At 33.7% G+C, this 27,778-nt stretch overlaps 1 protein-coding gene across 3 annotated transcripts in view; it reads right to left on the bottom strand.

Moving 5' to 3' along the window:
• TBCK (TBC1 domain containing kinase) overlaps positions 1 to 27,778 on the bottom strand; it is a 234,693-nt gene that overhangs the window by 125,368 nt on the left and 81,547 nt on the right. For all 3 annotated transcript variants that reach the window (XM_044224345.1, XM_044224343.1, XM_044224344.1), the window contains exons 10-19: positions 26,754 to 26,902; positions 25,287 to 25,425; positions 23,896 to 23,995; positions 20,218 to 20,267; positions 19,899 to 20,028; positions 18,805 to 18,903; positions 16,734 to 16,796; positions 16,109 to 16,235; positions 14,870 to 14,920; positions 12,837 to 12,920 (exon numbers count right to left, since the gene is read on the bottom strand). In XM_044224345.1, coding sequence (XP_044080280.1) covers positions 12,837 to 12,920; positions 14,870 to 14,920; positions 16,109 to 16,235; positions 16,734 to 16,796; positions 18,805 to 18,903; positions 19,899 to 20,028; positions 20,218 to 20,267; positions 23,896 to 23,995; positions 25,287 to 25,425; positions 26,754 to 26,902 — 992 coding nt within the window. The remainder of the gene's footprint in view (positions 1 to 12,836; positions 12,921 to 14,869; positions 14,921 to 16,108; positions 16,236 to 16,733; positions 16,797 to 18,804; positions 18,904 to 19,898; positions 20,029 to 20,217; positions 20,268 to 23,895; positions 23,996 to 25,286; positions 25,426 to 26,753; positions 26,903 to 27,778) is intronic.

Genomic DNA, 27,778 nt, shown 5'->3' with positions numbered 1-27,778 from the left:
AATTTCAGTTAAAATATGAGGAATATTTCCTTATTTTCTCCAATCCTTCAACAAATTGCTTTTCTTGTCAATTTACTCACTATGTTCTAACCTTAAAAAGATTCTGGCAACCCTCAACTCAAGGGCAAGTAAACCATACTTTTACAAAGCAAAAAGACAAAATTAACACGTATTTTAGGAAGTTCAACTTTTTTTTTCTTTTTGAGGTTAAATGACAATAACTCCATAAAACAATAGAATTCTGCCTTATTTAAATCTAATGGTTACTATGAAGACAAATAATAATAAAGGATTGAATAAATATGACTTATTTTTGGTAGTTAAGAACAGAGGGCTCAGGGAGGTTTCATGATGTATTTAGTGTTATTCTCCATGACAGAGCCAGGTTCATAATTCCTAGTGGTGTTTTTCCTGCTGTGCCAAAAAGAGGCATTATTTCAGAAGAGCAGAAAGTGTGAGTTGTAGGAATATTGGAGAATGTGGTAAGAAAAATTCCAGGTTATCTGTGTCTTTCTGAAGGAAGACAGACATTCCCTATTTCCCAGGGATTCCCCTGGATATAGTATGGAAGATGCTGAGGAATTCAGCATGTTGATGGAATGAGATATTTGTAATGCAGAGAAGAGAAAAAGACCGAGATGGGAAATTTTTAAGGTTGTTTTCAACTGCAGTTTCATTATGTGAATCAACTGTACCTTGTTATATTTGGTTCAAAACAACAGTTCTTTTAAGGAAACAAGAGCTATATAAAATTATATTTTAAAACTCTGGCAAATCAATCATCAAAACTGTTATCCTTTATCAAATAAGGTCAATACTTAAACTACTAGTATTGTAATTTCTGAGCCTTCTCCCATATTCAAATCTACACTGCAGTTAGATGCCTGTAAATATGGCTCTTATATGCTGTCACATGATAAAATAAAGTACTTTCCATATCTTTAAAAAATGACAATAACTCAATGAATCTTTTCTCTTAATAACTTCAACTCCTTCTTCCAATAAAGTAGGAGAGCAAACCAATTATTTGGTAAAAATAACCTATAAAAATAATGCCTGCTTTTTTTTTTTTTTTTTAGTTTTTAAAGTATCTTATTTTTCATATTTCCAGAAATAGTACTAAGTCCTTGACAACCTGTTAGTATAAGTAGCCTTCTCCTCTTTTCCTCAATGGAAACTTTGCTTCTATTGGGTGTTTTATGTAAGCAATGAATCACTAAATTCTACTCCTGAAACTAATTTTATAGTATATGTTAACTAACTGGAATTTAAGGAAAAACTTGAGAAAAAAAAACAATAACCCTCCCAACCTTGATCTAATGACAATGCATTTTATAATTATTTACCTATAAGCAATGATACACTTTGTACAAAGAGAAGCAGCAAAAAGTACCAAAAAGAAAAGACTAGGTGGTGCTGTATTCAAGATCGTGATAAAGCTGATTTCTGGATCTAATTTGAGCTTTTACCCATGGGTGTTGGGTAAAGAATAGGCATTTAATCAATATTTTTATTGATTTGATGTTTACTCTATAGCAACAGAATTCATTCTATCCATCCACTGTCTCGGCTTTTCCTCTAAGAACAAGAAAGACACAATTCACATCAGCTTCCAGATTTACAGACTCAAGTGAAAACTCGCTGGATCCCAATGTCTCAGGAACTTCTGGGTCTAACTTTTGCTTATTTATCTTTTTTCTACCTCTAATTAGCAATAGTATGTTTACAGTCCAAATTTACCCGGAAGCTAGAGGTATATAACACCAATAATCACAAACATTCAGCTATATGTTGATGAAAGGTATTAACTTTTAAAAAGTACACTTCATTTTAAACTAGAAAGTCATGCCTCAGGCAATTCCCCACAGCTATGCTCTAGTTTACTAAATATCATTCTTATCTTAGCCTGATAGATGATAGTTACTATGTGGTATTACATGGCTGAGTAAGAACGGACTGGGGAAACCTAATTCATAATGAAAACATATTCCTTGCATTCTGCCAAATATTCATAGTGGATTTATGATACATGATATGTGTTGTAATTGCATATGTATACATATATATGCATATACATACATAAAATACCCACAAATACATATGTATTTTTATAAAATACACACAAGTATGCATATCTTTATATATTATATACTACCTATCATCTCATTGAAATATAAGTCATAAGGCTGGAAAAAGTTTTGGTTGCTCAAGACAGGCTTTGGAATGAGATATACTATGGTTTGTTGTATTCAGAACAATTTTTTTAAAGATGGGATATGGTGGAATTGATGAAGTCAGCACTATGTGATATTTTAAGTTATTTCAAAATGTACTTAAAAGGTCTGGGGAGTAAATTTTTAAAAATTGAAATGCAAATGTCCTTTGATTTATAAATCAACCTCAGATAATTTAAGGGTAGTTCAGAAAAACAGAACAGTAGTCAAAATAAAGAATTTCAAGGATATTACTGCTGACTTAAAATGTTCACGGGACATTTTAATTGTGATTTCTAATAATGAAGATATACATCTGAGCCATAATATAACCCCCTACATAGTATTTTCTAACAAACAGGTGACTATGTAAGGTTAAATGTTATATTATTCTTTAAAGAAGAAAATCAAGATCGGAGGGGAGGAGCAAGAAGGCAGAGGAATAGGAGACCTAAATTTCATCCTTGGTCCCAGGAATTCTGCTGGATGGTTATTAAACCATTTTGAACACCTATGAAATCCACAGGAGACTGAAGAAAAGAATAGCAACTCTATGAACAGAAAAGCAACCACTTTCTGGAAGGTAGGACAGGTGGAGCAGTGAATCCAAGGTGATATTTGAGAAGACAGAATGTGGGGAAAGGGAGCCTCCATCAGCTGGCTACCAGCAAGGGACAGAGCAGTAGAACACAAAATCAGAACTTTTAGTTAGAAGTCTGCTCCACTGAGGGATTTTCCTCCACTGGCTAAGCAGGGGTGGAATCCTTGCTGGGACAGTGCGGTCTCAGGACCCTCAGAGGGCAGAAGGTATACTGGAGCAAATTACGGCAGAGAACAACCCTAATTTGGGGAAGGAAACAGGCATCAAAATCCAGGAGGCATAGAGAACCCCTCAAAATCAATAAAAACAGGTCAATACCTCATCACCTAACACTAAAACTTATGGGTCTCAGAGACAAAGAGAAAATCCTGAAAGCAGTTCGGGACAAGAGGTCTGTAAACTACAACAGTAGAAACAATAAATTGGAAGCAGACCTATACACAGAGAGCTGGCAGGCCAGAAAGGACCGGCATGATATACTCAGAGCACTAAATGAGAAAAATATGTAGCCAAGAATACTATATCCAGCTAGGCTGTCAATGAAAAGAGGAGGAGAGATAAAGAGTTTTCAGGACAAACAAAAACTAAAAGAATTTGCAAACACCAAACCACCGCTACAGGAAATACTGAAAGAGGTCCTCTAAGCAAAGAAAGAGCTTAGAAGTGACAGACCAGAAAGGAACAGAGACAATATAAAGTAATAGTAACCTTATAGGCAATACAATAGCCCTAAATTCATATCTTTCAATAGTTACTCTAAATGTAAATGGGCTAAATGTCCCAATCAAAAGACAAAGGGTATCAGAATGGATTAAAAAACAAGACCCATCAGTATGCTATCTTCAAGACTCATTTCAGACCCAAAGACACCAACAGAGTTAAGGTGAGGGGGTAGAAAACCATTTACCATGCTAATGGACATCAAAAGAAAGATAGGGTGGCAATCCTTATATCAGACAAATTAGATTTTAAACCAAAGACTATAATAAGAGATGAGAAAGGACTTATCATACTTAAAGGGTCTACCCAACAGGAAGAGCTAACAGCTTTAAATATCTAGGCCCTTAACATGGGAGCAGCCAATTATATAAACCAATTAATAACAAAATCAAGGAAACACATTGGCAAAAATACAATAATAGTATGGGACTTTAACACCCCACTCACTGAAATGGACAGATCATCTAAGCAAAGATCAACAAGGATATAAAGGCTTTATTTATTTTTTTTAATTATTTTAAAAGATTTTATTTATTTATTTGACAGACAGAGATCACAAGTAGGCAGAGAGGCAGGCAGAGGGAAAGAGGAGGAAGCAGGTTCCCTGATGAGCAGAGAGCCTGACACAGGGCCATAAGAACAACTATATGCCAACAGATTAGACAATCTGAAAGAAATGGATGCATTCCTAGAGACATATAAACTATTAAAACTGAACCAGGAAGAAATAGAAAACTTGAACAGACTCATAACCAGTAAGGAAATTGAAACAGTAATAAAAAAGTCTCCCAGCAAAGAAGAGCCCAGGGCCAGATGGCTTTCCAGGGGAATTCTACCAAACATTTAAAGACGAATTAATACGGGCGCCTGGGTGGCTCAGTGGGTTAAGCCGCTGCCTTCGGCTCAGGTCATGATCTCAGGGTCCTGGGATCAAGTCCCGCATTGGGCTCTCTGCTCAGCAGGGAGCCTGCTTCCTCCTCTCTCTCTCTGCCTGCCTCTCTGCCTACTTGTGATCTCTCTCTGTCAAATAAATAAATGAAATCTTAAAAAAAAAAAGAATTAATACCTATTCTTCTGAAACTGTACCAAAAAAAACAGAAATGGAAGGAAAACTTCCAAACTTATTTTATGAGGCCAGCATTACCTTGATCTCAAAACCAGACAAACACCCCAATCAGAAAGGAGAATTATAGACCAATATCCCTGATCAATATTGATGCAAAAATTCTCACCAAAATACTAGCTAGTAGGATTCAACAGTACATTAAAAGGATTATTTGCCACAACCAAGTGGGATTTATTCCTGGGCTGCAAGGTGGGTTCAACATCTGCAAATCAATCAGCAATATACAATACATTAATAATAAAAAAAAGAACAAAAACCATATGATACTCTCAATAGATGCAGAAAAAGCATTTGACAAAGTACAGCATCCTTTCTTGATCAAAACTTTTCACATTATAGGGATAGAGGGTACATACCTCAATATCATAAAAGCCATCCACAGCAAGTGTCATTCTCAATGGGGAAAAACTGAGAGCTTTTCCCCTAAGGTCAGGAACATGGCAGGGATGTCCACAATCACCACTGCTATTCAACATAGTACTAGAAGTCCTAGCCTCAGCAGTCAGACAACAAAGGAATAAATGGCATCTGAATCAGCAAAGAAGTCAAACTCTCACTCTTTGGATGATACATTTCTTTATGTGGAAAACCCAAAAGACTCCACCCCAAAACTGCTAGAACTCATACAGGAATTCAGTAAAGTGTCAGGATATAAAATAAATGCACAGAAATCAGCTGCATTTCTATACACCAACAGCAAGACAGAAGAAAGAGAAGTTAAGGAGTTAATCCCATTTGCAATTGCCCCCCAAACCATACAATACTTAGGAATAAATCTAACCAAAGATGCAAAGAATCTGTACTCAGAAAACTCATGAAAGAAATTGAGAAAGACACAAGGAAATGGAAAAATGTTCCATGCTTATGGATTTGATGAACAAATATTGTGAAAATGTCTACACTACCTAGAGCAATCTATACATTTAATGCAATCTCTATAAAAATACCATTAACTTTTTTTCAAATAAATGGAACAAATAATCCTAAAATTTGTACAGAACCAGAAAAGACCCCGAATAGCCAGAGGAATGTTGGCAAAAGAAAACGAAAGCTGGTAGCATCACAATTCTGGACATCAAGCTCTATTACAAAGCTATAATCATCAAGACAGTATGGTACTAGCACAAAAATAGACACATAGATCAATGGAACAGAATAGAGAGCCCAGAAATGGACCCTAAACTCTATGGTCAACTAATCTTTGTCAAAGTAGGAAAGAATGTCCAGTGGAAAAAAGACAGCCTCTTCAACAAATGGTGTTGGGGAAATTGAGACAGCCACATGCAGAAGAATGAAACTGGACTACCTCCTTACACCACACAGAAAAACAGACTCAAAATGGATGAAAGACCTAAATGTGAGATAGGAATCTATCAAAATCCTTGAGGAGAACACAGACAGCAACCTCTTCCACCTCAGCTGCAGCAACTTCTTAGAAACATTGCCAAAGGCAAGGGAAGCAATGGCAAAAATGACTATTGGGACTTCATCGAGACAAAAAGCTTTTGTGCAGCAAAGAAAACAGTCAACCAAACCAAAAAATAACTGACAGAATGGGAGAAGATATTTGCAAATGACATAACAGATAAAGGACTAGTATTCAAAAATCTATAAAGAACTTATCAAACTAAATACCTGAAGAACAAATAATCCAATCAAGAAATGGGCAGAAGACATGAACAGACACTTCTGCAAAGAAGACATCCAAATGGCCAACAGACACATGAAAAGTGCTCAGCATCACTTGGCATCAAGGAAATACAAATCAAAACTACAATGAGATACCACCTCACACCAGTCAGCATGGCTAAAATTAACAAGACAGGAAATGACACATGTTGCCAAGAATGTGGAGGAAGGGGAACCCTCCTAAACTGTTGGTGGGAATGCAAGCTGGTGCAGCCACTCTAGGAAAACAGTATGGAGGTTCTTCAAAAAGTTGAAAATAGAGCTCCCCAGGAGTACAGGAATTGTACTACTGCAGGTATTTACCCCAAACATATATGTAGATTCAAAGGGGTGCATGCACCCCAATGTTTATAGCAGCAATGTCCACAATAGCCAAGGTATGGAAGGAGCCTAGAAGTCTATCAACAGATGGATGGATAAAGAAGATATGGTATATATACACAGTGGAATATTATGCAGCCATCAAAAATCTGGAATCTTGCCATTTGTAATGGCATGGATGCAGCTCTTAGAGGGTATTATGCTAAGTGAAATAAGTCAATCAGAGAAAAATAAATAACATATAATCTCACTGATGATTATGAGGAATTATGAGGAATTTGAGAAATAAGACAGAGGATCATAGAAGAAGGGAGGGAAAAATGAAACAGGACAAAACCAGAGAGAGACAAACCATAAGAAACTCTTAATCTCAGGAAACAAACTGAGGTTTGCTGGAGTGGAGGGGAGTGGGAGGGATGGAGTGGCTGGGTGATAAACACGGGGGAGGGTGTGTGCTATTGGGAGTGCTGTGAATTGTCTAAGACTGATGAATCACATACCTGTATCCCTGAAACAAATAGTACATGATACATTAAAAAAAAATTAAATGGAAGGAAAAGAAAAAAAAATCAAGATTTTTCGAAAATCTCCCTTAGACTTCAGGTGAAGTTTAATATCACACTAATGCACAAAACCACGTCTAATATACTTTTTTTGTGTGTTTTAATGAGACTTTGTACCTTTTAATTTTCTGCAGTGATATATAAAATAAAGTCTTTTTCCCTTTTAATCTTTTCAGATTAAAAAATTCTTACATGTCTCGTTTAAAACAGTTTCTTAATTCATTACATACTTTTAAATGACAGTGTAAGGCTTTTGTATGACACTACCGTATTTTTGTACAGCTATTTATAAATAAGTCATCTGTTTTTCAAAAACAATTTCATAAAATGGATACAAGATGAAATTTCAGTAAGTTCCCACATATGGGTATCCTTACTTTTTCTTTTCTAAGTAGTCTTTCTTCTTTCATTGCCTTAGATGGGGTAAGGAGAAGGTGAAGGATGATAGGGGAGAGATTTAAAGCAAGAGATTTCCTCAGCTCCCAAATCAAAGATAGCATTCTTGGTTCTAAAAGTTCTGTAACTATATGTTATTTTCCATTAGGCATTGAAGATGCTAAGTGTATGTAAATATGCAGAGAGTCATAAATCTCTTGTCAAATAAAATGTGCCTAAGCTAATTCATTTGGTGCCATTTGGACGCATAGCACTCAAAAGAAATCAAAGTTATTTTTCTGCAAATGAACCCAAATTAGATTATCTCACATCTCAAAGTTTGCCAGTTGTAAAATTTGGCTTGCTATCTAAAACCACAAGAACAAGCATCAACCTTTATGTCAAAAAGAAAAGAGGTGGGTTCAAAAGAAGAGAAAGATAATTTTTAGGCCTATAACTTGTCAGCTATTTTCTTTTTGGTTCATATACCCTGCTCTGGTAAATATACAAACAAGCTCAATCAACAGTTTTCATGCTATTTCTATTAAAGGCAGAACATTTTCAGTCTCAGGAAAAATCTCCTTAGTCACAAGATGTAAGACATTCTGGAAAACAGCAAGGTTGTAAGTTCAATGTATTTCCTACTCTCTCCCAATATGCTATCATTAAAGCCATCCATGACAAAAATGTTTATTTAACCCAAAACAAGCAATGCACTGTTTTTCCAAATGCATAATCAAATGCATCTCCCTCTCTTTTTCTTATTGTTTGATGAGAAAGGAGATTTATATTAACCTCCTATTTTGACAGCTGGCCTTTAGACTCCAACTTTAGTCTATCTTCCTTCTTCCTTCTCTACACAAAAACTTACTCAATGTCTGTGTGCAGCGTGACCATACATCCTGATTACATGGAGAGTTCCAGTTGCCACCAGTAGGTGCAGTGTCTGGTGCAGTTAGTGTGCCTTTTAAACTCTGAAAAATACCCCAGTTTAGTTATCCAGCCATCCTAGCTAAGTGGTGTACTATATTAAATAATAGAGACATTACAGAGAAGACAACATCCTTTTCCCCAACGGATTTAGAAACATGTACAGGAAAACAGAATATTGGGAAATTTTTCATGCAATTTTATTTCCTAGGTTTATATGGTATTTCTTTCTCCCTTTCCCTTTCTGACTTGTAGAAACAACATTTTCCAAATGTCCAAGTGTGAATATTAGTTTTGTAAACAGTACAAGAGGGACACCTGGGTGGCTCAGTGGGTTAAGTGTCTGCCTTCAGCTCAGGTCATGATCCCAGGGTCCTGGGATTGAGTCCGGCATCGGGCTCCCTGTTCAGCAGAGAGTCTGCTTCTACCTCTCCCTCTGCCTGCTGTTTCCCCTGCTTGTGCTCTCTTGCTCTCTCTCTCTCTGGCCAATAAATAAATCTTTCTAAAAAAATAAGTAAACAGCCACAAGAATGTTTAAAGTTGTAGCAAAATTCCAATGGCTGTTTTGGTGGACAACATACAGCAGAATGACTCTTAAGTAGTATAGTTTATAAGTTTATAGGCCAATTTTCTAGGTTGTTCTTCCTTAATTGAAAAAAGACATAAATGTATATGTAAGGACCTATTTAGCCAGAGTGCTTCCATTTGCTTAAACAATAACTTTGTTGTTCATACAGTAAAACTTAAACTGTCCCTGCTCCCCTTTCCCCCAGGGGACTTATTGAAAAACCAGTCCAGGAAACAAGTCCCAGGTAACAAAGCCCAAATACAAGGGTGGGTCAGGCCAGGTGGAGACATCCAATCAGTGGGGGGGCGCATACTGTTTCCCTAGCTCCCAAGGAATAAGGGCCCCGCCCTTTGGGTGCCTTTTGGGCGCCAATTCTGACCAAGGTGATAGACTAGTTCAAATGTCTACTACAGGGCAAACTGTAATTCAATTGGTCACTTATGTGTGACCTAACATGACTGTGCAGCTTTCTCTGTGTGTTACAATCTCATTAGCCACCTGTGCACCGCCAGGCCCAACCACATGGCCTATGCCCTTAAAGGCTAGTCTCTAAGGCAAAGAGGGGTCACGCTCTCTGTAAGAGACACGGCCCTGGCCGGTTGGTTTGATTCTTGATGCTTGGCACGGAATAAAGCTTTGTTTGACCTTCGCTTTGTATCAGTCTCACTCCTTTAATCACGGACCCATTAGTGGGGGACCTTTCAGTATAGTTGGGTTTTCCATATAGGATTAGTTCCCATTTTTAATAATTAAACGGCTTCTTCGCTGGCCTAAAGCTGCCTTTTTTTTCCTCTTCAATAGCCTAAGGTGTGTCTGTCCTGCAAGTTTTAAGCCTGTTTTCCAATATCTCTGCAACTCTAACCAATCTATCCCTTTCAGATCCCTCCACCTTTTTCAATCCAGCTGGCACTCTAAGGTTCTGAGTCTAAGAGTAATTTTAAGGATCTTAATTTAGAAGTCCAACCTTGAGCTGTTTAACCAGTGTATTTTTAAAAAAATTCCTGTGTATTGATACTTTATCAACTCAATAGTAACATTACTGGGGATTAATTTGATAGTGTCAAAAATGATAAAGACTATTCATTTAGGCTAGAAGCAAATTTTTTATCTTCTTAAAAATGTCTGCAGGTAACAAGTTAATAGGATCATGGCAAACAAACAAAACAGGGTATTTTGACTAAACAGATAATTTTTGTCTCTTCTGTAAGAGACAGAGCATTTTAGAATCTTAGGAATATGTAAATACTGTATTTTGTGAAAGATTTTAAAATAAAAAACTTCCAAATTTTATTAGTATATAATTATAAAAACAAATAAATAACATTTAAAAGTGCTATCCAATAAAGAAACTGGTTTCTGTAGAGACAATTCAATAACTCAATGAATATGCAATTCTGCAAATAGCTGTTGATTGATTTCATATGATATACAGATTTTTCAAATCTTATGGGGGAAAAAGTATGCATATGTTATTGATGCTAATCAAAAATCAATGTCACTTTGAAGTTTAAAGCTAAAAATACTACATAACAAAAGGGGAGGGGAGGACACACAAAGAAGGAAAACAATATAGTGAGAGCCGAGTATTTCTAATTCTAAGCCTAAAAGAAGCATTTTGAAGAAAAATAAACTACTGTTTATTTTTTTCATAAACTTTAGTAACCAATAATCAGCATCCTGTTTCATCTCATCCTTCAGCTTTTTTTGGCCTTCAGGCATCAGATTTGACTACTGGTTATTTTATCAACCTATTCTAGACTTTTTTTACTACAGTTCTCTTCCTTGCTCTGTCTTAAGGATTTCTTTCTCCCTTTTGCCAAGCAAATTCCTACTCTAATTTAAAATTCATCAATAAATATCACCTTTCATGAAACCTTTCTAGATATGCTGTTTCCTTTGCTACCAAAAAGAAAAGAAAATTTGGAAAAAAAAAAAAAAACCCACAAAATGACTTCCACAACTTCATCCTCTGTGCTAATACAGCAGTATGTATATTTATTTCATTGACTATTAAGTAGTTATTTTCGTAGTTACTTCCTATATTACACTATGAAATCCCTTGGAAAAGGACTGAGTGTTAATTACCTTAGGAACTTCTATTAAGTAGTGCCTGGCATAGAGTCAGAGCAGAGCAATTACTTACTGAATTACTTACTTGAAATTGCTTTTTTTCTTTTTCTTTTTTGAAACTGCTTTCTTCTTATATAACATATGGTCAATACAAAAACTGAACAAATAGATACCTTGTTTACTGTCTCTTGGGAAAATATACATGTTCATCGTAATATTAAAGAACATTTATTGCAGCTTTGAAAAGTTTTAAGATTAGTTAACAATTCAAGATTTCAAACACAAATTTATAGAAATTATACATGAGAAAATATTAACATTAACAAAAATAAACTTTAAGTAATTGTATAGTTTTTTAATTATAATATTAAATGTTAAAATATATTACTGGTTAATCTAACAAATTAAGAGTGGTTTTCGCCTTTCTGACTAAGTCCAAATTCACGTTGTGGATATATATTATGGTCTCTCTTGTACTTACATGAAACAAGATCTTGTCTTGCTTATTTGTATAATAAACCTTTTTAAAGTGTATTTAAAAAGTTTGCAGCTAAAAAGTGTAAGAACTTACCGTTTTCAAGTTGGAAATTCATTATCAATATAAAATATATACATTCATCTGTATTTTAAAACAATTACTAGAAAAATGAAACTAAATTTTTAGAGGTAAATCCTTTCTGTATTTTGAAAAAGGAAACTATAAAGAACCAAAAAAAAAAAATAAACCCAAATATAATAGAAGCTATGTATGGCCCTCTGAGAGCTAGCCAATTCATTTTATAAACTCTGTTTTTTGTTTTATTATTACAACATATTAGTCACCATACTTTTTTTATTATATAAATTCTGTTTTGATTGCTTTTATTTGAGGATTCTCCAAATATCTTCATCTTTCTTAAAGTACAGTAATCTGGCTAGGCAGTATGCTTTAATAGAGGCCTGATAAATTTGGGAAAAGATGTTTTCCAGGCTTTATATAGGAAAGTTCAATTAATATTATGGGTTCATATTAGCTTTAAAAATAACAGCATTATTTCTGACTTTACTTAACTAAAGATTAAGGAATCGCATTTTGTGATGCACAAATACTTACATGAATATTTTCTATCTTTAATCTTTTCAGTTTGTTTTGGTCACTATTTGGTAAATTATTTGCATCATATAGTCTCTGAAATCTCTTGGTATCATTCAAGGTGTTACTAAATCCACTCATTTTGGATTTTGCTGGAATCTTAAAGAGTATACTGCCAATTATATAATAAACATTACTGATAAAGGTAATAAGGAAACTATGAATAAGTATTGAACATATCTCAATAAGATACAAGATATACTCTTATAATACATAACTTCATAAATTCTCAGAAGTTGACATTACATGGCTCTTGAAGTTGGATGGCTTTACTAAACTAACTTAAAAGCAAAAAAGCAACTTCCTTCCTATAAACCATATTTGTCTTTGGTTATAGTAGTCATTAGAAAAATACCGTAATTCTTTATGGACTTGGAAGAGAGACTAAACTTAATGGTCTCTTTATGGGTTTTAGTGATGGACTATTACCGTATTTTATTGGGTCACAATCATAAATTTAATTTAGCATTGGTTATTTTTGACTTAAGAACTTACTCTGTAAAAAGACAAGTAAAGACATTTGCTTACCTTGTATTACATGTGAGTTGTCTTTCAAGAAGAAGTTATACAGGTATTTGGGGATAAAAGCAGACATACATGCATAAGCCAAGGCTAAGAAAGAATAAGGCAAAGATATATAGCAAATTAGTTAATGGGGTAAATGGTCAGTAGTCACTCAGCACACGAACCTTGAATCTACTATTAAACAAGAATAATGTTAACAATTGATGGAAACACAAAATTAAGTGGGAAAGAACCCCCTATCTTTTAAAACAGAAAATATTTTGGAATGACAAAAGATAGCCATCCTAGTAATTTTTCAGTTTCAAATGAGTATGGCAATCTTTATCCCACAACAATAAAAACTTTTCTTATCACAACTTCATACTTAAAAAAATATCTAAACTTGGTCATTATTAATGAGTCATACAGACCTCAAGATCCTTAATTTTTTTGATACAAACAAAAGAGTCTGAGAACTTTGGATTTAGGAGCTCTAGTCATAAACTGGTCTTTCAAACAAAGATCTCTTAATATTCTTGGATCAGAATGTGTAATAATAGACTATGCTTAACTAAACATAGCAAAATCTCCAGTCTAGATTAATGAGTATTGATGTCAGAGAACAGTGCATTTTAAAAATCACTCAAATAGCGAAATTTTAGCTCTCTGGTATTATGCTATCTTTAGACTCAATTCCTGAAATCTCTGTAAATTCTGACCTGAAATAGAATTTATAAAAGATGGAAATCCAAGATTCAGACTTCTAGAGATTTCTGCTATATAGGGTAGCAGCCTAGATGTGATATCCTTAGTGATTAGAGTCAATTAAATTTAACAAATATTTTTTGAAAAACCTACTATAAAAGAGGCATTATAAGAGGGGGACAGAAAATTAAAAAGCTGTCATTAAAAAAAAACTTTTAACCAAAGAAAGGGTTACTATGTTAGTATATAAATAACTAAAATATAAAACATACACAAGATAAACTTCCAGAAATATAAGGTGCTGTATGGGTTCAAGAGGGAGAATTAGAAAAGTCTTCATTAAGAAATGATTGAAATGATCAGCTTTGGAGAAAAAGACCACTATTTATTTCTTTACAAACTGTTTAGAAAGTATACATATACTAAAACTAGTTTCTAAAGAAGTCAAAATTTTCTCCAAAGTTCATTAAATGGCACAAAAGAAGATGAATTCATAATCAGATTCCCCCTAAATTTCTAGTCACTGTCTTGTTACAACTGAAACTCTAGTAATAAATTAATCTTTCACATCCTCTAAAATGAGTCTAACAGATTATTTCACAGAAATTTGCAGTATGTAGGGGTGCCTGGGCTGCTCAGTCGTTAAGAATCTGCCTTTGGCTCAGGTCATGATCCCAGGATCCCTGAATTGAGCCCCATATTGAGCTCCCTCCTCCATGGGAAGCCTGATTCTCCCACTCCCACTCCCCCTGTTTGTGTTCCTGCTCTTGTTATCTCTCTCTCTGTCAAATAAATAAATAAAATCTTAAAAAAAAAAAAAGAAATTTACAGTATCTACTAGGAAGAGATCAAGTACTTCACAACAAAAACAAAAACTTTGGGTGCTTCGGTGGCTTAGTGGGTTAAAGCTTCAGATCAGGATCTCAGGGTCCTAGGATCGAGTCCTGCATCAGGCTCTCTGCTCAGCAGGGAGCCTGCTTCCCCCTCTCTCTGCCTGCCTTTCTGCCTATTTGTGCTCTCTCTCTCTCTCTGTGTCAAATAAAGAAATAAAATATGAGGGCGCCTGGGTGGCTCAGTGGGTTAAGCCGCTGCCTTCGGCTCAGGTCATGATCTCAGGGTCCTAGGATCGAGTCCCGCATCGGGCTCTCTGCTCGGCAGGAAGCCTGCTTCCTCCTCTGTCTCTCTCTGCCTGCCTCTCTGCCTACTTGTGATCTCTCTCTGTCAAATAAACAAATAAAAAAATAAAAAAAAAAGAAATAAAATATTTTAAAAAACAAACAAAACTTTCCTATTTGAATAAAATATTTTAGGAAAATATGTACAGTGATTATTTACATGATAAGCAGGCTTACCTTCATTATTGAAATTTAAATATAGGAATGGAGCACAAAGTGAATCAAGACCTGATGGAAAGGAGTTTGGGGTAAAGAATTCAGTAAATAAAGATCAGTATAAGTGCATATACATACCTTATTAAGTTCCCTGAATTACTTCTATATAGATTAAGCATTTTAAGTATTACTCATCCAGAAATATATTACACATCATGGTGTAGTGTGAGGAGTAATTGACAATGACTGGCACATAGTATATGCCCAATACAGATCAGATACTGTTATTATTACCTATTATTTTGAGTTAAAGTGAGAAATACAGTAGTCGAAAAATGTAAATTGATAGAAGGCTTGGACTATATAGTCTCATCTCTGACCCTAGGTGATCCTGGCAATCATTGTAACATCTCCAAGCATGTTTCCTTATCCTGGAGATGGAAATTTGTCTTACAAGTTTCTCTGGGATGATGAAAAGCAATCTTACTAAAATTGTACAGTAAAATACAAATATGTTACATATGTCTTTTATTCATAATAATGCTGCTCATACGTTATCATGTTGAAGGGAGGTAGGTACATGAATCTATCTATAATTTTTAGGAAGATACGGAACTCTAAAAGGGACAAGGCTAGGAAAAATAATAGCTTTGTTTTAAGTTTTGCCAGAAATTGAGATTTAAAATAAAAAAAAAACCCTACTGTTCATCACAGCAAATTAAAAAATAGAACTGGGAAGAATGGGCATCTCATTCATGAATTTATCAATGACTACAAAAATAATAATGAGAAGGGCTAAAAATGAAGGACATGAAACATTAAAGTTATTTAATAAGAGAGAGATAATAAATAAAATAAGCAGTGTAGGGTGGTATCCTATTCTCCAGTTCCAGGTTGTAAATCGTTAAATGACAAGAATATCAATTAACCCCAAATTATTTATGGTATAATATTATTTTATTATTTGCATAGCATTAAAAATAGTGTCCCCAAAGAGTACAATAGCACAAAGTATTCTTCCTACTTTACTAATCAGTATTATGGCAAATTGTTTCATTAAATATCATGCATTTAAAGATATCCACTCTGCATGTAGACAAAGTTTTAAAAAAAGTTCTCTCAAAAAATGGAAAAGCAGTAATAGCTTTCCACAAAGCTAAGGATATTTTGATAATTTGTTTTAAAAATTTTAAATTGTCAGTCATGCAACAGGCTTCTGGCACTTCAGAAAGAATCTTAATAATGGGGGGGAAATGTTACCTTGCCAATACACAAGATCAGGATGAGACACAACCCAGGCTTTTAATACACGCCTAAATTTTGCATGACCTTCTGGTGATGATAATAGTTCATCATACTGATGACACCGAGGAATATCCACTTCAATCTGTAAAACAGCAAAACAATAAGGTGGAACTGGAATAGAGTGATCTCCAATAAACCTCAAGATGAGGAAAAGGAAAGAGTGTATCCTGAATATCAGAATAGACCATCTACATAATCCTGGTGTCTGAAGTTTTTAAATTTTATATTATTCCTCTGGAAACACCAAGAAAGTTGTATGTATATTTAAAGAAAAAAGGCAGACCATTTTATTGAAAAGGCATATATTAATAAAGTTTTCAAAAAACCTTCCTTTACATCCTGGCCTAAATAAAGGGCAAATTCTTCAGATAAAAAAGTACAATTATTAGGAAAAGTTACTTGGTCTATATACTCCTTTAGAACAATTCTAACTCATTAACTTGTGAGTAAAATAAGAGCATGCATATATATACATATGAAGGCTGCTGAGTTTCGTAATTAAGAAAATTCCTCTTGCCCTTCTAAAATTTAAAGATTTGGCAGAATTATCTTGGGTTGTTTAAGAAAATCTAAATCGTACTTGTCTATCTGTAGGAATTGGAGTATCTTTATCAATTGCATCATACTTGGCATGAATAGCCCCCTGCAAAAAATAAGAGAAGATATATTAATTTGTCATATCTTTAACAAATTATTGACTTAGACAAAATACAGTTCTTAAAAACATCTATCTTTGAAAATAAACCCAATTATAGATAGGCACATTCAAACCCAGAGCATCTTCTTAGAAAATTCTTCACATCTTTTACAATCTGTGATGAAAGTCTGTGACAATTTACTATTTTGCTAAGGCAGTCATTTGAATTATATGCACAGGAAGACAAGTACGTTGAGTCACTTAATGAATATGCTTAGATATTCTCCTAGTCCCCAAAACACAACACAGCTTTGTTGTGCTCTATTCATTGCCCTCTCACACACAGTAAATTTCATGAAGAAAATGGGCAGAGTCATCCTTTGAGAAATTTTCCTGTTAAAGTTGGAAATGAAAGCAAAAATAAAATAAAATTGTTTAAAGGAGTTCAGCACCAGAAGGAAGAGGTTTGGGATAAATTAAAGAATGAAATAAAGAGACAACTTATATTTTCCATTTATACTGTTACAGAAAGAATAATTACATTAACTACTTCAAATTTTGGTCATGTTCTATAGTATCAAGCACAGAACAATTCTTTTTTTTTTTTTTTAAAAGATTTTATTTGTTTATTTGACAGACAGAGATCACAAGCAGACAGAGAGGCAGGCAGAGAGAGAGAGAGAGGGAAGCAGGCTCCCTGCTGAGCAGAGAGCCCGACGTGGGACTCGATCCCAGGACCCTGAGATCATGATCTGAGCCGAAGGCAGCGGCCTAACCCACTGAGCCACCCAGGCGCCCAGCACAGAACAATTCTTAATTCTCTGGTTTACTGTTATGGTAGAGAAAGAGCTAGGAATTTGGAGTTCAAACTCTGATACTACATGCTATTATCAGCATCTCGGGCACATCTACTTTATGAGACATTTGGACAAGCTGACCTTGGAAGTACTCTTGAATTTTAACATTTTATGGTTCTACGATTCTAATTATTACCATATGGTAGGAAAAAAAGGCATTCTTATTAAGCAACCAACCAAACTCAAAGATATTTGTAGACTTTCAACAAAGAAATCAGGAATAAAGAAAGGAATTTTTTCAATAGAGAGTTAAAAGGATTAAAAATACTTGGGAGAATTTGCACACAAAAAATTACATGAAGATATCTATAAGAGAATACAGGAAGGCAGGATGACAAAGAAATTGACAGGAAATGCAAACATAATGGCAAAAATTTGGCCCATTACCATGACTGCTGTCACTAAAGTCTCTGTTAGTACTTCAAGTCAACTCTAATAATGTGACACCTTGCCTCTTCTCACTGCCACCCATAAGGTACCACAGATGACAAAGTAGCATTTTTCCTGGAAGCATGGTGCTGGGAAGACAGATGTGCCAAAAGGAACTAAATTATATTCATGATTATTGACAAGGTTCAAATTAGAGTGGAATATTTCTCCTTATACTAAGCAGTCCTATTTGCTTTTTTCTTTTTAAGATTTTATTTATTTATTCAGGAGAGACAGAGAGTGAGAGAGAGACACAGAGGGAGAGAGAGACAGAGGCAGAGGGAGAAGCAGGCTCCCCACTAAGCAAGGAGCCTGATATGGAGCTTGATTCCTGGACCCTGAGATCATGACTTGAGCTGAAGATAGATGCTTAACCAACTGAGCCATCCAGATGCCCAGCAGTCCTATTTCTAAATGAACATACTTTATAAGCAGGGCTATATATTTATAACTGATATGTATATTAAAATATTTAATTTTTTAAATGAATAATCAATATAATTTGAGTCCCATTAAATATTAAATAGCATAAATCTAACAAGGCTTCATATTTTTCTATTCTATCTATTCTATTCTTTTCCTCTATTCCTTTCACTAAAAATTGCAAAATAATCTTAATACTCAAATTTTACTACATAATTTTCTAATAACTTGGAAAATATATATTCAGAAAATACTTTCCTTCTTTCTTAACATGATTGATCAGCTTCTAACCTCTTCTTTCTTACCTCAACTCCCAAAAGAGCAGCCCAGGTTAAACCTCTCATAAGAGGAGGAATGTCAACTCTTGCTTCTTTCCAGATTTGATTTTTTTTATACGGATAAGCCTATAGGTAAAAAAAGATATGAAAAATAGCTCAAGTTACTAAGTGCCTTCTTTCAATCTAAACAATTCTGAATATACCAGTGATGAAGTTGAAGGTGACCTGCAATAAAGTTCCAAGTATCTGAAATTATTTCACCTGATGTTATTAATATATATTAAGTTAGCAGTGCAATAGTTCCCTACCTCTGTAAATCTTATATAGTACAATCAAAGAGAGGAGCTGAACTTACTGTTTTTAATCATCCCTCTCTATTTTGTGTTCTGAAAGAATTATGAATGGATCCTATGAAGAATAATATTCTGAACCTCATATGTTAAATAACATATAAGACACTTTGTAAATACCTAGTAACATAGAAAGTATTCAGTAAATGTAAGTTTTTATTATGGTTACTTCTATAAGCTTGCATGTAAATTTGTCTTTTTATAAATTTGTACTTCAGGAGGAATTTCTAGAATAGAATTAATAGGACACAGGGTATGGATCCTGTTAAAGGATCTTAATATAAAATTTAAAATAGCTTTATAGAATGTTTTAACCAATTTACACTTATTCCAGAAGAATGAGAGTTCCAATCTCAATATACATTTCCTCACTTTGCTAATTCAATATGGGAAAAAAGTTTACTTTTTTCAGTCCTAATAAGGATACATATTTGAGTAGATTTACTGACTAGTTTTATTTCTATTATTTTTTAATCCATTTCTCTGTTTCAATGATAGTCCTTTTCCCTACTGATTTTTAAATGTTTTTTAAATATTAAAAAAGATATTAAATATCTTTTGTCTAATGTGGTTTTGCATAGATTCCTTCATCTTGTTTTTACTTTTTAATTTTATTTACAATTAACATGTATCATTTTTACTATTAATCAGATAAAATGGGTCACAAGAATTAGTGTTCTCATGACATCAAGATTCCCTAAGAATTACCAATGAAATAAAAAAATAAAGATTACATATGGACTCTTTACACGTTATGCTTTAGAATCCTACCTTTAGCAGCCTGTCAAAGAGAATGATTCTGTTTAGTTGGTACTCTGTGTCCCTCTCTCGGATGATTAAAGGGAGAGTGGCAGCTGCAGACAACTCATTATTGCTGTTTGAATGAGGTAAATTAGACTGGCTATAATAGAGAAACAAGAGCAGAAAAGTTGACAAAACATATAAAATAAAAAAGTCCCGAACATCACATTTTTGTATCCTCCTTAGGAAACAATTTTCCAAAAAAATATGCAAGCTTCTTATCAATATAATAGAAAGAGAAAAGAAAAATGATGGTAAAAAGAATACATATATATATATATATACTCACTCATCTTCAAGTAGTGGGTAAAATGCTTCTCCACCAACATCTTTTAATCTCTGAATTTAAAGAGAAAATATTTATGATACTTAAGATCTGAGACAGAAACACTGATCTTTATTTAAAAGGAAGAATAAGGTAAAATTATATATTTATAAAGATACCAGGAAAACTACAACAGAATTTAAAATTCATTTATTGTAAACATGCAAATACATCATGCCTGCAGTGATTAAGTTTAGCTGTAAAGAATATTCTTTGTTTTTTTATTTTTTTACCTTCAGGGAGTTCTCATAAATGTTGCACACCTATTATGATAGTTTTCCAAACAGGATGCAGAATTGCTAAAATTAGTATAAAATTGAATAAATGGATAAAACATTTTTTAAATTATGTGAAGTATATATAAAAAGTACTTTTTAATACACATCCCTTAATTTAGAACTTGACTCCAATTTACTTCTGCCTTGATATTAATACAAACTAAAACAAAAGTAAGGTGCTAAAAAAAGGATTCGGAAGAATTTCTCACATCATACGTTGAACATGCATGACTCAAATAGCTGGTAAATCAGCTGACAAAACTCAATTTTCTTTAATTATTTTTTCACAAACTTATTATAATAATGTTACTCCAAATAATACCATTGCCAGGATTATAGATATTCTTCAAAAGCAAAAGGCAGCAGGCAGTAGTAAAGTAAAATCTAAGACACATCCTAAGTAGGGTGATTAAAGTTAATGCCATCTTGCCTGCTGCTCTGCTCTTCAGTTCAACTTCCAACTTGAGGGCAGAGTATCTGCTCCTCTGGGGATTGACACAGAAGTTCAAGCTCTGTGTGCAGCCAGCATTGATCTTCTGTTGATTAGAATTATTGTGTACTCACCCATGTGAGTTAGCCTCAGAATTTTTTTTTTTTTAAAGACTTTATTTATTTGAGAGAGAGAGGGGATGAGAGGGGCGAGGGGCAAAGAGAGAAGCCAGCTCCCTGCCGAGCAGAGGGTCCGATGTGGGACGTGATCCTGGGACTCCAGGATCATGACCTGAGCTGAATAGCCTCAGAATCTTTAAAAGCCGAAGAAAAATCTTTTACCCACAACTGAGAATCTGGCAAACCCTGATTTTACGCCTGGCTTTTTTCTAAAAATTGATGTGCTGTAGATTTATGCCATTTTTCCTCTAAACTTTTAGGTGTTTCTTTTGTGGACTGAAATTCTAAGTAGAAAAATAAGATTTTCTAAAATTTTACCCCATTATTAATATGCACATTATTTTAAAATTTGGGTTTTACTGTCCTGAAAGTCAAAATATTACAAGTAACTTTTCTGCTTTTTTTTATATTAAAAATGTAGCATATTAAAAGTACAAAAAGGGCAAAAATACAGAAAAGTAGAAACAAAAATTATTTGGTTTCCATATTATTTTTAAAATCAGCAACATAAACATTTTTTTAAATAATCATAGATAAAAGTATTTTAAATTTCAAAAGTGGAAATGTAAGGTCATTGAGAAAGTAATATTGAAGCCTTGTATTTATTTAACTGATGTTCATATACTTTGATTATATTTAAAGAAGTAAATTAAGAGTAAAACCAAATTGGTCAAAACCATGTATTTGGATGTAATTTATTGTTTGTTGTTTTGTACTGCTACTTACTTTATCTACTATACACATTCTTTTCAAAGAGATAAGCTTAGTGTATCATGTAGTAATAACTATAGATTTAGATTTTCTATTCCTTGCATTATGGCAGGTAAGAGATTCTAATTCCCTCCTACTACATAATATGTAAAATACTAACAGGAAAAGCCTAAAAATATAAGGAAAATCAATGATGTGAGACCCAAAACTGGGCTTAGAGATAAAGGATATAAGCTAGAAATAAAATATATTGATAATCATGGCCTAAGGTTTTAAGCACAATGGGACAAAGACTTGGGCATCTGATTAACAGGCAGCCAGACTGGAGGAGACCCTGCTGTATTCAAGAAAGAACTGGGTGTGTTGGGGGCAGAGGGGAGGACATCCAACTTTAGCCAGCCTGAGTGAATGATGTAGGGAAGAAGAATACCTAATTCAGATTCCTTTTAGCTGTCCTGTCTCTCCTAATAAGGTAACGAGGGAAGCTGAGAAGCTTTGTATAAAGGTCACAGCCCAGAGACACAGGTTTGCTAAAGGGCTGAGACCTAACCATAGGACTACAGAACTCCTTCTCTTCCCTACCTTAAAACCCATGTCAATAGAGCTCCAGTATAAAAGGGGATTCCAGCTGAAAGAGCTGCATGCAGGTCTCAGACTCTATTTTAAAAAGTCTCTAGGGAAAAAAAAAGTCTCTAGGGAAACCCAAAATCACCAGGGGGAATAAGAGCAAGGATAGTTGAGGAGATTTTAGTCTCTGACAAAAAAGCACACATAGTAAACAGCTAGATAAACACGACATTGTGAGCTAAAGGCCTATTTACCGTAGTTCTTTTTATTGGTAAATCATGTTAGGGTTTCAACAAAAAATGGCAAGGCATGCTAATATGTGAAAAAGACACTCTGAAGAAACAAAGCAAGCCATAGAACCAGCCTCAGATTTTTCAGAGAGTTGGAAATTATAAGGCCAGTAATTTAAAATAATTCTGATTAATATGCTAAGGGCTCTTAGGAAAAAAGCAGAGAGCATGCAAGAACAGGTGGGTAATATAGGCATGGAGATAGAAATTCTAATAAAGAATCAAAAGATGTAACCTATGTGTTATAGAAACCTATGTGTTATAGAAATCAGAAGAAGGAGAAAGGAGGAAATTTCTGGAAATTTTCAAAATTAAAGACATGAAATAACAAAGATCCAGGAAACTTTACAAACATCAAGCAGGATAAATACCAAAAGAAAAAACTATGCCTAGTAATATCATATTCCTTAAAAGAAACCATCAAAAGTTAAAGGAAAAGCCACAGATTAGAAGATATATGCACTACACATAGCCAACAAAGACTCCATATTTGGAATATATATTTTGAAGTCCTCAAATCAATAAGAAATCACCCAGTAGAAAAATTGACAAAAGATATGAACTAGTAATATATAGAAGAGGTAAACACACTACCAAGAAATATGAAGAGATTCATAACTGCATTATAATCAGGGAATTAAAATTAGTATTATAGCAAAATATTATTCTATACCTTTTAGAGCAATGTATTTTTTTTTAAGGTTTATTTATTTAAGAGAGAAAGAGAGAACAGGAGCAGGGGTTGGGGTAGGGAGGGGCAATGAGAGAGGGAGAAGCAGACTCCCCACTGAGCAGGGAGTTCCACGCAGGGCTTGATCCCAGGACCCCAGGATCATGACCTGAGCCTAAGGCAGACGCTCAACCAACTGAGCCACTCAGGTGCTTCTAGAGCAATAATTTTGTAAAAATTCGATATCATGTGTTACCAAGTATATAGAAAATGAGAAACCTTATCCAATAATGGAAAAAAGATACAACTCCATTTGTGAATGACTGAACAGTTTGTACTAAAGCTGAAGATGTACAGATCCTATTTCCCAAAAACGTCACTCCTGGGTATATACCTTAAAGAACCTCTGACATATTTTATGAGATCAGGGAGAAATTCAAGGCTTCATGTATATCTTTAAGGTTTTATTTAAAAAAAGAAAAAATATGAGGTAGATTTGTCAAAACATCATTCTTACATTTCTTAGCTGGCATAAGGACAATGTCACGGTGGTGTCATCTAATAGTGAGCTTCTGTCTCGACCTTGTCCAAAGCTTTCACCATCTTCAAAGAGAAAACTGAAAAGAGATTTTAAAAAAATAATTATTTTAATGAGAACACAAAAAATGATTTATTGCTTCTGCTAGAAAATAAAATTTATTCTAAATCATCATTCCCTCATCAAAGAAAGAAATTTTAGACTAAATGGATTAATTAAAAATATGTATTTAATATGTTTATATTTCATCAAACAATTCCAATTTTTAAATATAAATTGAGTTCATATGAATACAGTATACAAATAGAAAGTATTTTAGGAATACAAGAGTGTGATTTATTCTCTTTGCTCATGCAGATTCAATGCTAAAATTACTCTCTTGACAATATGCGTATGTGCTCCTGAGGAAGTTTATATGAGTGAGAAATGATATAAGAAGAAAGAAAAATCATGATAGTTACTTCTCAGGAGAAAGAATAGTGAATAATAAATGCATAAAATTTCTTTAGGATTTCAGAGAAATAATTTTGAGAATTTATATATACCTTGAAATTTCCATCATCTTATTTCCCAGTGTTCTGTTTAATTCAATGTGTGAGAAATAAAATTGACTGAAAAATCAGTTTACGGGGGAAAATATAGAGACCCAGTAGTTTACTCAAATAATTAACCTAAAAATTTAACATGTGAAGAAAAAAATGATCAGCAGGTAACTTTTATTGTTATCTACAATGATCAAATCTAGCAGTAAAATCTAAAATTAAAATTTTAAAGCATTGGTGGAAACTTAAGAGATTTAGATTCACATCTTTATGAATAAATACAAACAGCAATGGAACGGTAACAATTTTGGTCCTTAGAGTTGTACTGTTAATTAACTTTCAGTCTAATTTATATGATGATGTCCAAGATCTTATGCGGTTCTACAGTTTTCATAACAGTGATTTAGTACCATGATGATCTCTAGGACAATGCGGCCATAGAGTACATTTACAATTGTAACTGGAAATAAAAAATAGTTACTTATAATAGGCACACTAGTCTACTTTATTAACTCTCTCGAAATTACTATTCTGACTTGTACATTTTTCATTTTTGAACATCAATTATTAAAGCTATTCCATAATAATGGACCTACTTCAAATAGATCAGAAAGCAAATTATGTATTAAAATATTTAAAAATTTATTAAAAATATTCAAATGTTAATGTGAATTCTTCAAATAAAAGCTTCAGCCAAAAAACCAAGGTATTGACTTCCAGTTGCTTTCATAATCACTTAATTGGAATGTCTAGCAAAGAAATCCCAAATTAAATAAAAATGTTATTACTAAATGTTTTTCACTTCTAAAAGAAACTTTCTTTCCTTACTTGGGGAGTGTGCAGATAGGTGGTTTAGACCGAATGATCTCCTTGTTGACAAGCTCTTTCTCCAAGTCACCTCCCGCTAAACACCAAAGGTAATACACTTCTTCAATAGATCTTTCTGCCAGGTAATCACTGTTTATATCTATTAGTAGCAAATGGAAAAGAATCATAGCTATCATACTTTTTGTTTTTACCAAAAGGCAATAGGCAATAATAGCTGATATTCTCAAAATTAATTGAAGAACACAGCAGGAATCCCTTTAATAAGAACATTCATACTATAAACTGCACAAAGGATGAAATGCAGATATACATATTGGATGTACATTCAGTTTCAAGAAAAAATAGAATTTTTACCCTCTATATTAGAGTTATATGGGAAATACATTCTATATATCAGGCTCTGTGGGGAAGGGATAAGGGCAGAAAAAAAGCACTTGGACAGTTAACTAATACAAACTATCCCATCCTTCATGTCTTGAGGCAATTGTTGTCTTTTCTGAAGAGTCTTTCTTACTGTCTCAGGCACACTATGATTCTACTGCACTATGTTCATATTGAATTTATGTATAATAGTAATATAAATGTTTATCTGCCTCTCCATTTGGCATGAATGTTACTTGAAGTTATAGTGCATGGAACATAGCAGGAACTCAAAAAAATATTTGACTGAATAAACGCTTAATAAATATTTCCTGCCACGACTTACATCTTGATAACTCTTCAATGTAAGAATATTATTGGTGCCACTAAAACACACATTCTGAGAATGGTAATCTTTATAGATGAATGAAAAGAAAAAAGCTGATATTCTCTTACAATGTGGAATATAACAGTATGGACTTCTACCGATAATATAATTTTTAGACATCGTTTATAATAAATTATGTAGAATATGATATATGTATGTTGTAGTGGAAATTCCACTGGGAATTAGAAAGCAATATTGGCATTAAGATTCGAGATGAAAATAGGACTTTGGTTTGCATAATGAATTTTTTTTGGTGCCACTTCCTCAATTCTTAAAAGTTCTTTCTCCAAAGCAAGTTAAATTTAAAGGATTAAAAAGTTAGGTGGTGTAAGAGACTCTTAATCTCACAAAACAAACTGAGGGTTGCCAGGGGGAGGGGGATAGGGAGAGGGTGGTGGGGTTATGGACATTGGGGAGGGTATGTGCTATTGTGAGTGCTGTGAAGTGTGTAAACCTGGTGATTCACAGATCTGTACCCCTGGAGCTAATAATACCTTATATGTTTATAAAAAATAAAAAATAATTATTAAAAAAAAGAAAGAAAAAAGTTAGGTGGTTATATTTTAAGCAAATCCAAAATTATCTCTGAATTCCCAGTCAGGTATCCATAAAGCCTTATTAGTGTAATATATATGTTGTTGGTAAATACAAAACTGAAAGTAGGATAAAGGTATTTTCTTTAAAAATAAAACACTGTTTTCAGTCTTATTCATCATTACCTTTACATAGCTGACTGATATCCTCAGGCAGAGTCAAATCAGCACATCTCAAAGAAGATGAAAACAGACTGGCAGGTTTGGTAAAGGGAGTATATAAAGGTGACACTTCACTAAATACCTTGTCCTGCATTAAGTCATTGGCAGTTGGCCTTGAGAAAAATTTAAAACACACAGTAGGAATGAGATACAAATTTCATCATTAGAAATCCTTGGCATCACTTATTTAAAAAGTTATAAAATGTAGAAAATTACTTTTCAAATGATTTAGTTATGTTTACCAGGATAAATCAACTTTCTTTTTTTCTTAAATTGCTGTGTAATGCTGACCTTTTAATGTTCATTCCCTGATTTGTGTGTCTCATTACTCTCTTCAAAAGTAAAAAATCCCATATATCACGGTGGTGCCAAATTAGCCAGTGCCTTACCTAATTTTGAAAATAGTGCTATGAAAAAAGATCACTGGAAATATGAATAATCTTCTTATATTGAAAAATCTGATAAGACACTTTGTAAAACTTTCATAATACATGGCTTTTGTATTATATGATGTAGGCCTGTTTCTGAATATGGTGTGAAATGAATCTTGTGGCTTTGGAAAAAAATTAGAAGAAAAATAAGAAATTTCTACAGAGCTTCTTAATGTAAGAAAAAAATGATAAGAGCTAGCATATAGTTTATATCAGGAGTCAGATAACTATTGCTCTTGGGTTAAATTCACCTACTGTCTATTTTTATATGGTTTGTGAGCTAAAAATAGATTTTATATTTTTAAATAGTTGAAAAAAATCAAAATACTATTATTTTGGATATGTGAAAATTATACAAAACTCAAGTTTCGGTATCTAAAAGTAAAGTTTTATTGGAACATAGCAACACTAACTCATTTAAGTATTGTCTTTGGCTGCTTTTAAGCTACAAGATCAGTGCTGTTACACACTATGGTCCATGAAGTAAAAAATACTCACTATCTGGTCCTTACCAAAAAGAGTTTGTTGATTCCTGAGTTAAATAAACACAATAGCACA

Source organism: Neovison vison, chromosome 11, assembly GCF_020171115.1.
Source record: "Neovison vison isolate M4711 chromosome 11, ASM_NN_V1, whole genome shotgun sequence".
Classification (NCBI taxonomy): domain Eukaryota; kingdom Metazoa; phylum Chordata; class Mammalia; order Carnivora; family Mustelidae; genus Neogale; species Neogale vison.
Note: the sequence above shows the minus strand (reverse complement) of the source record. Positions and strands in the feature narration are given on the sequence as shown.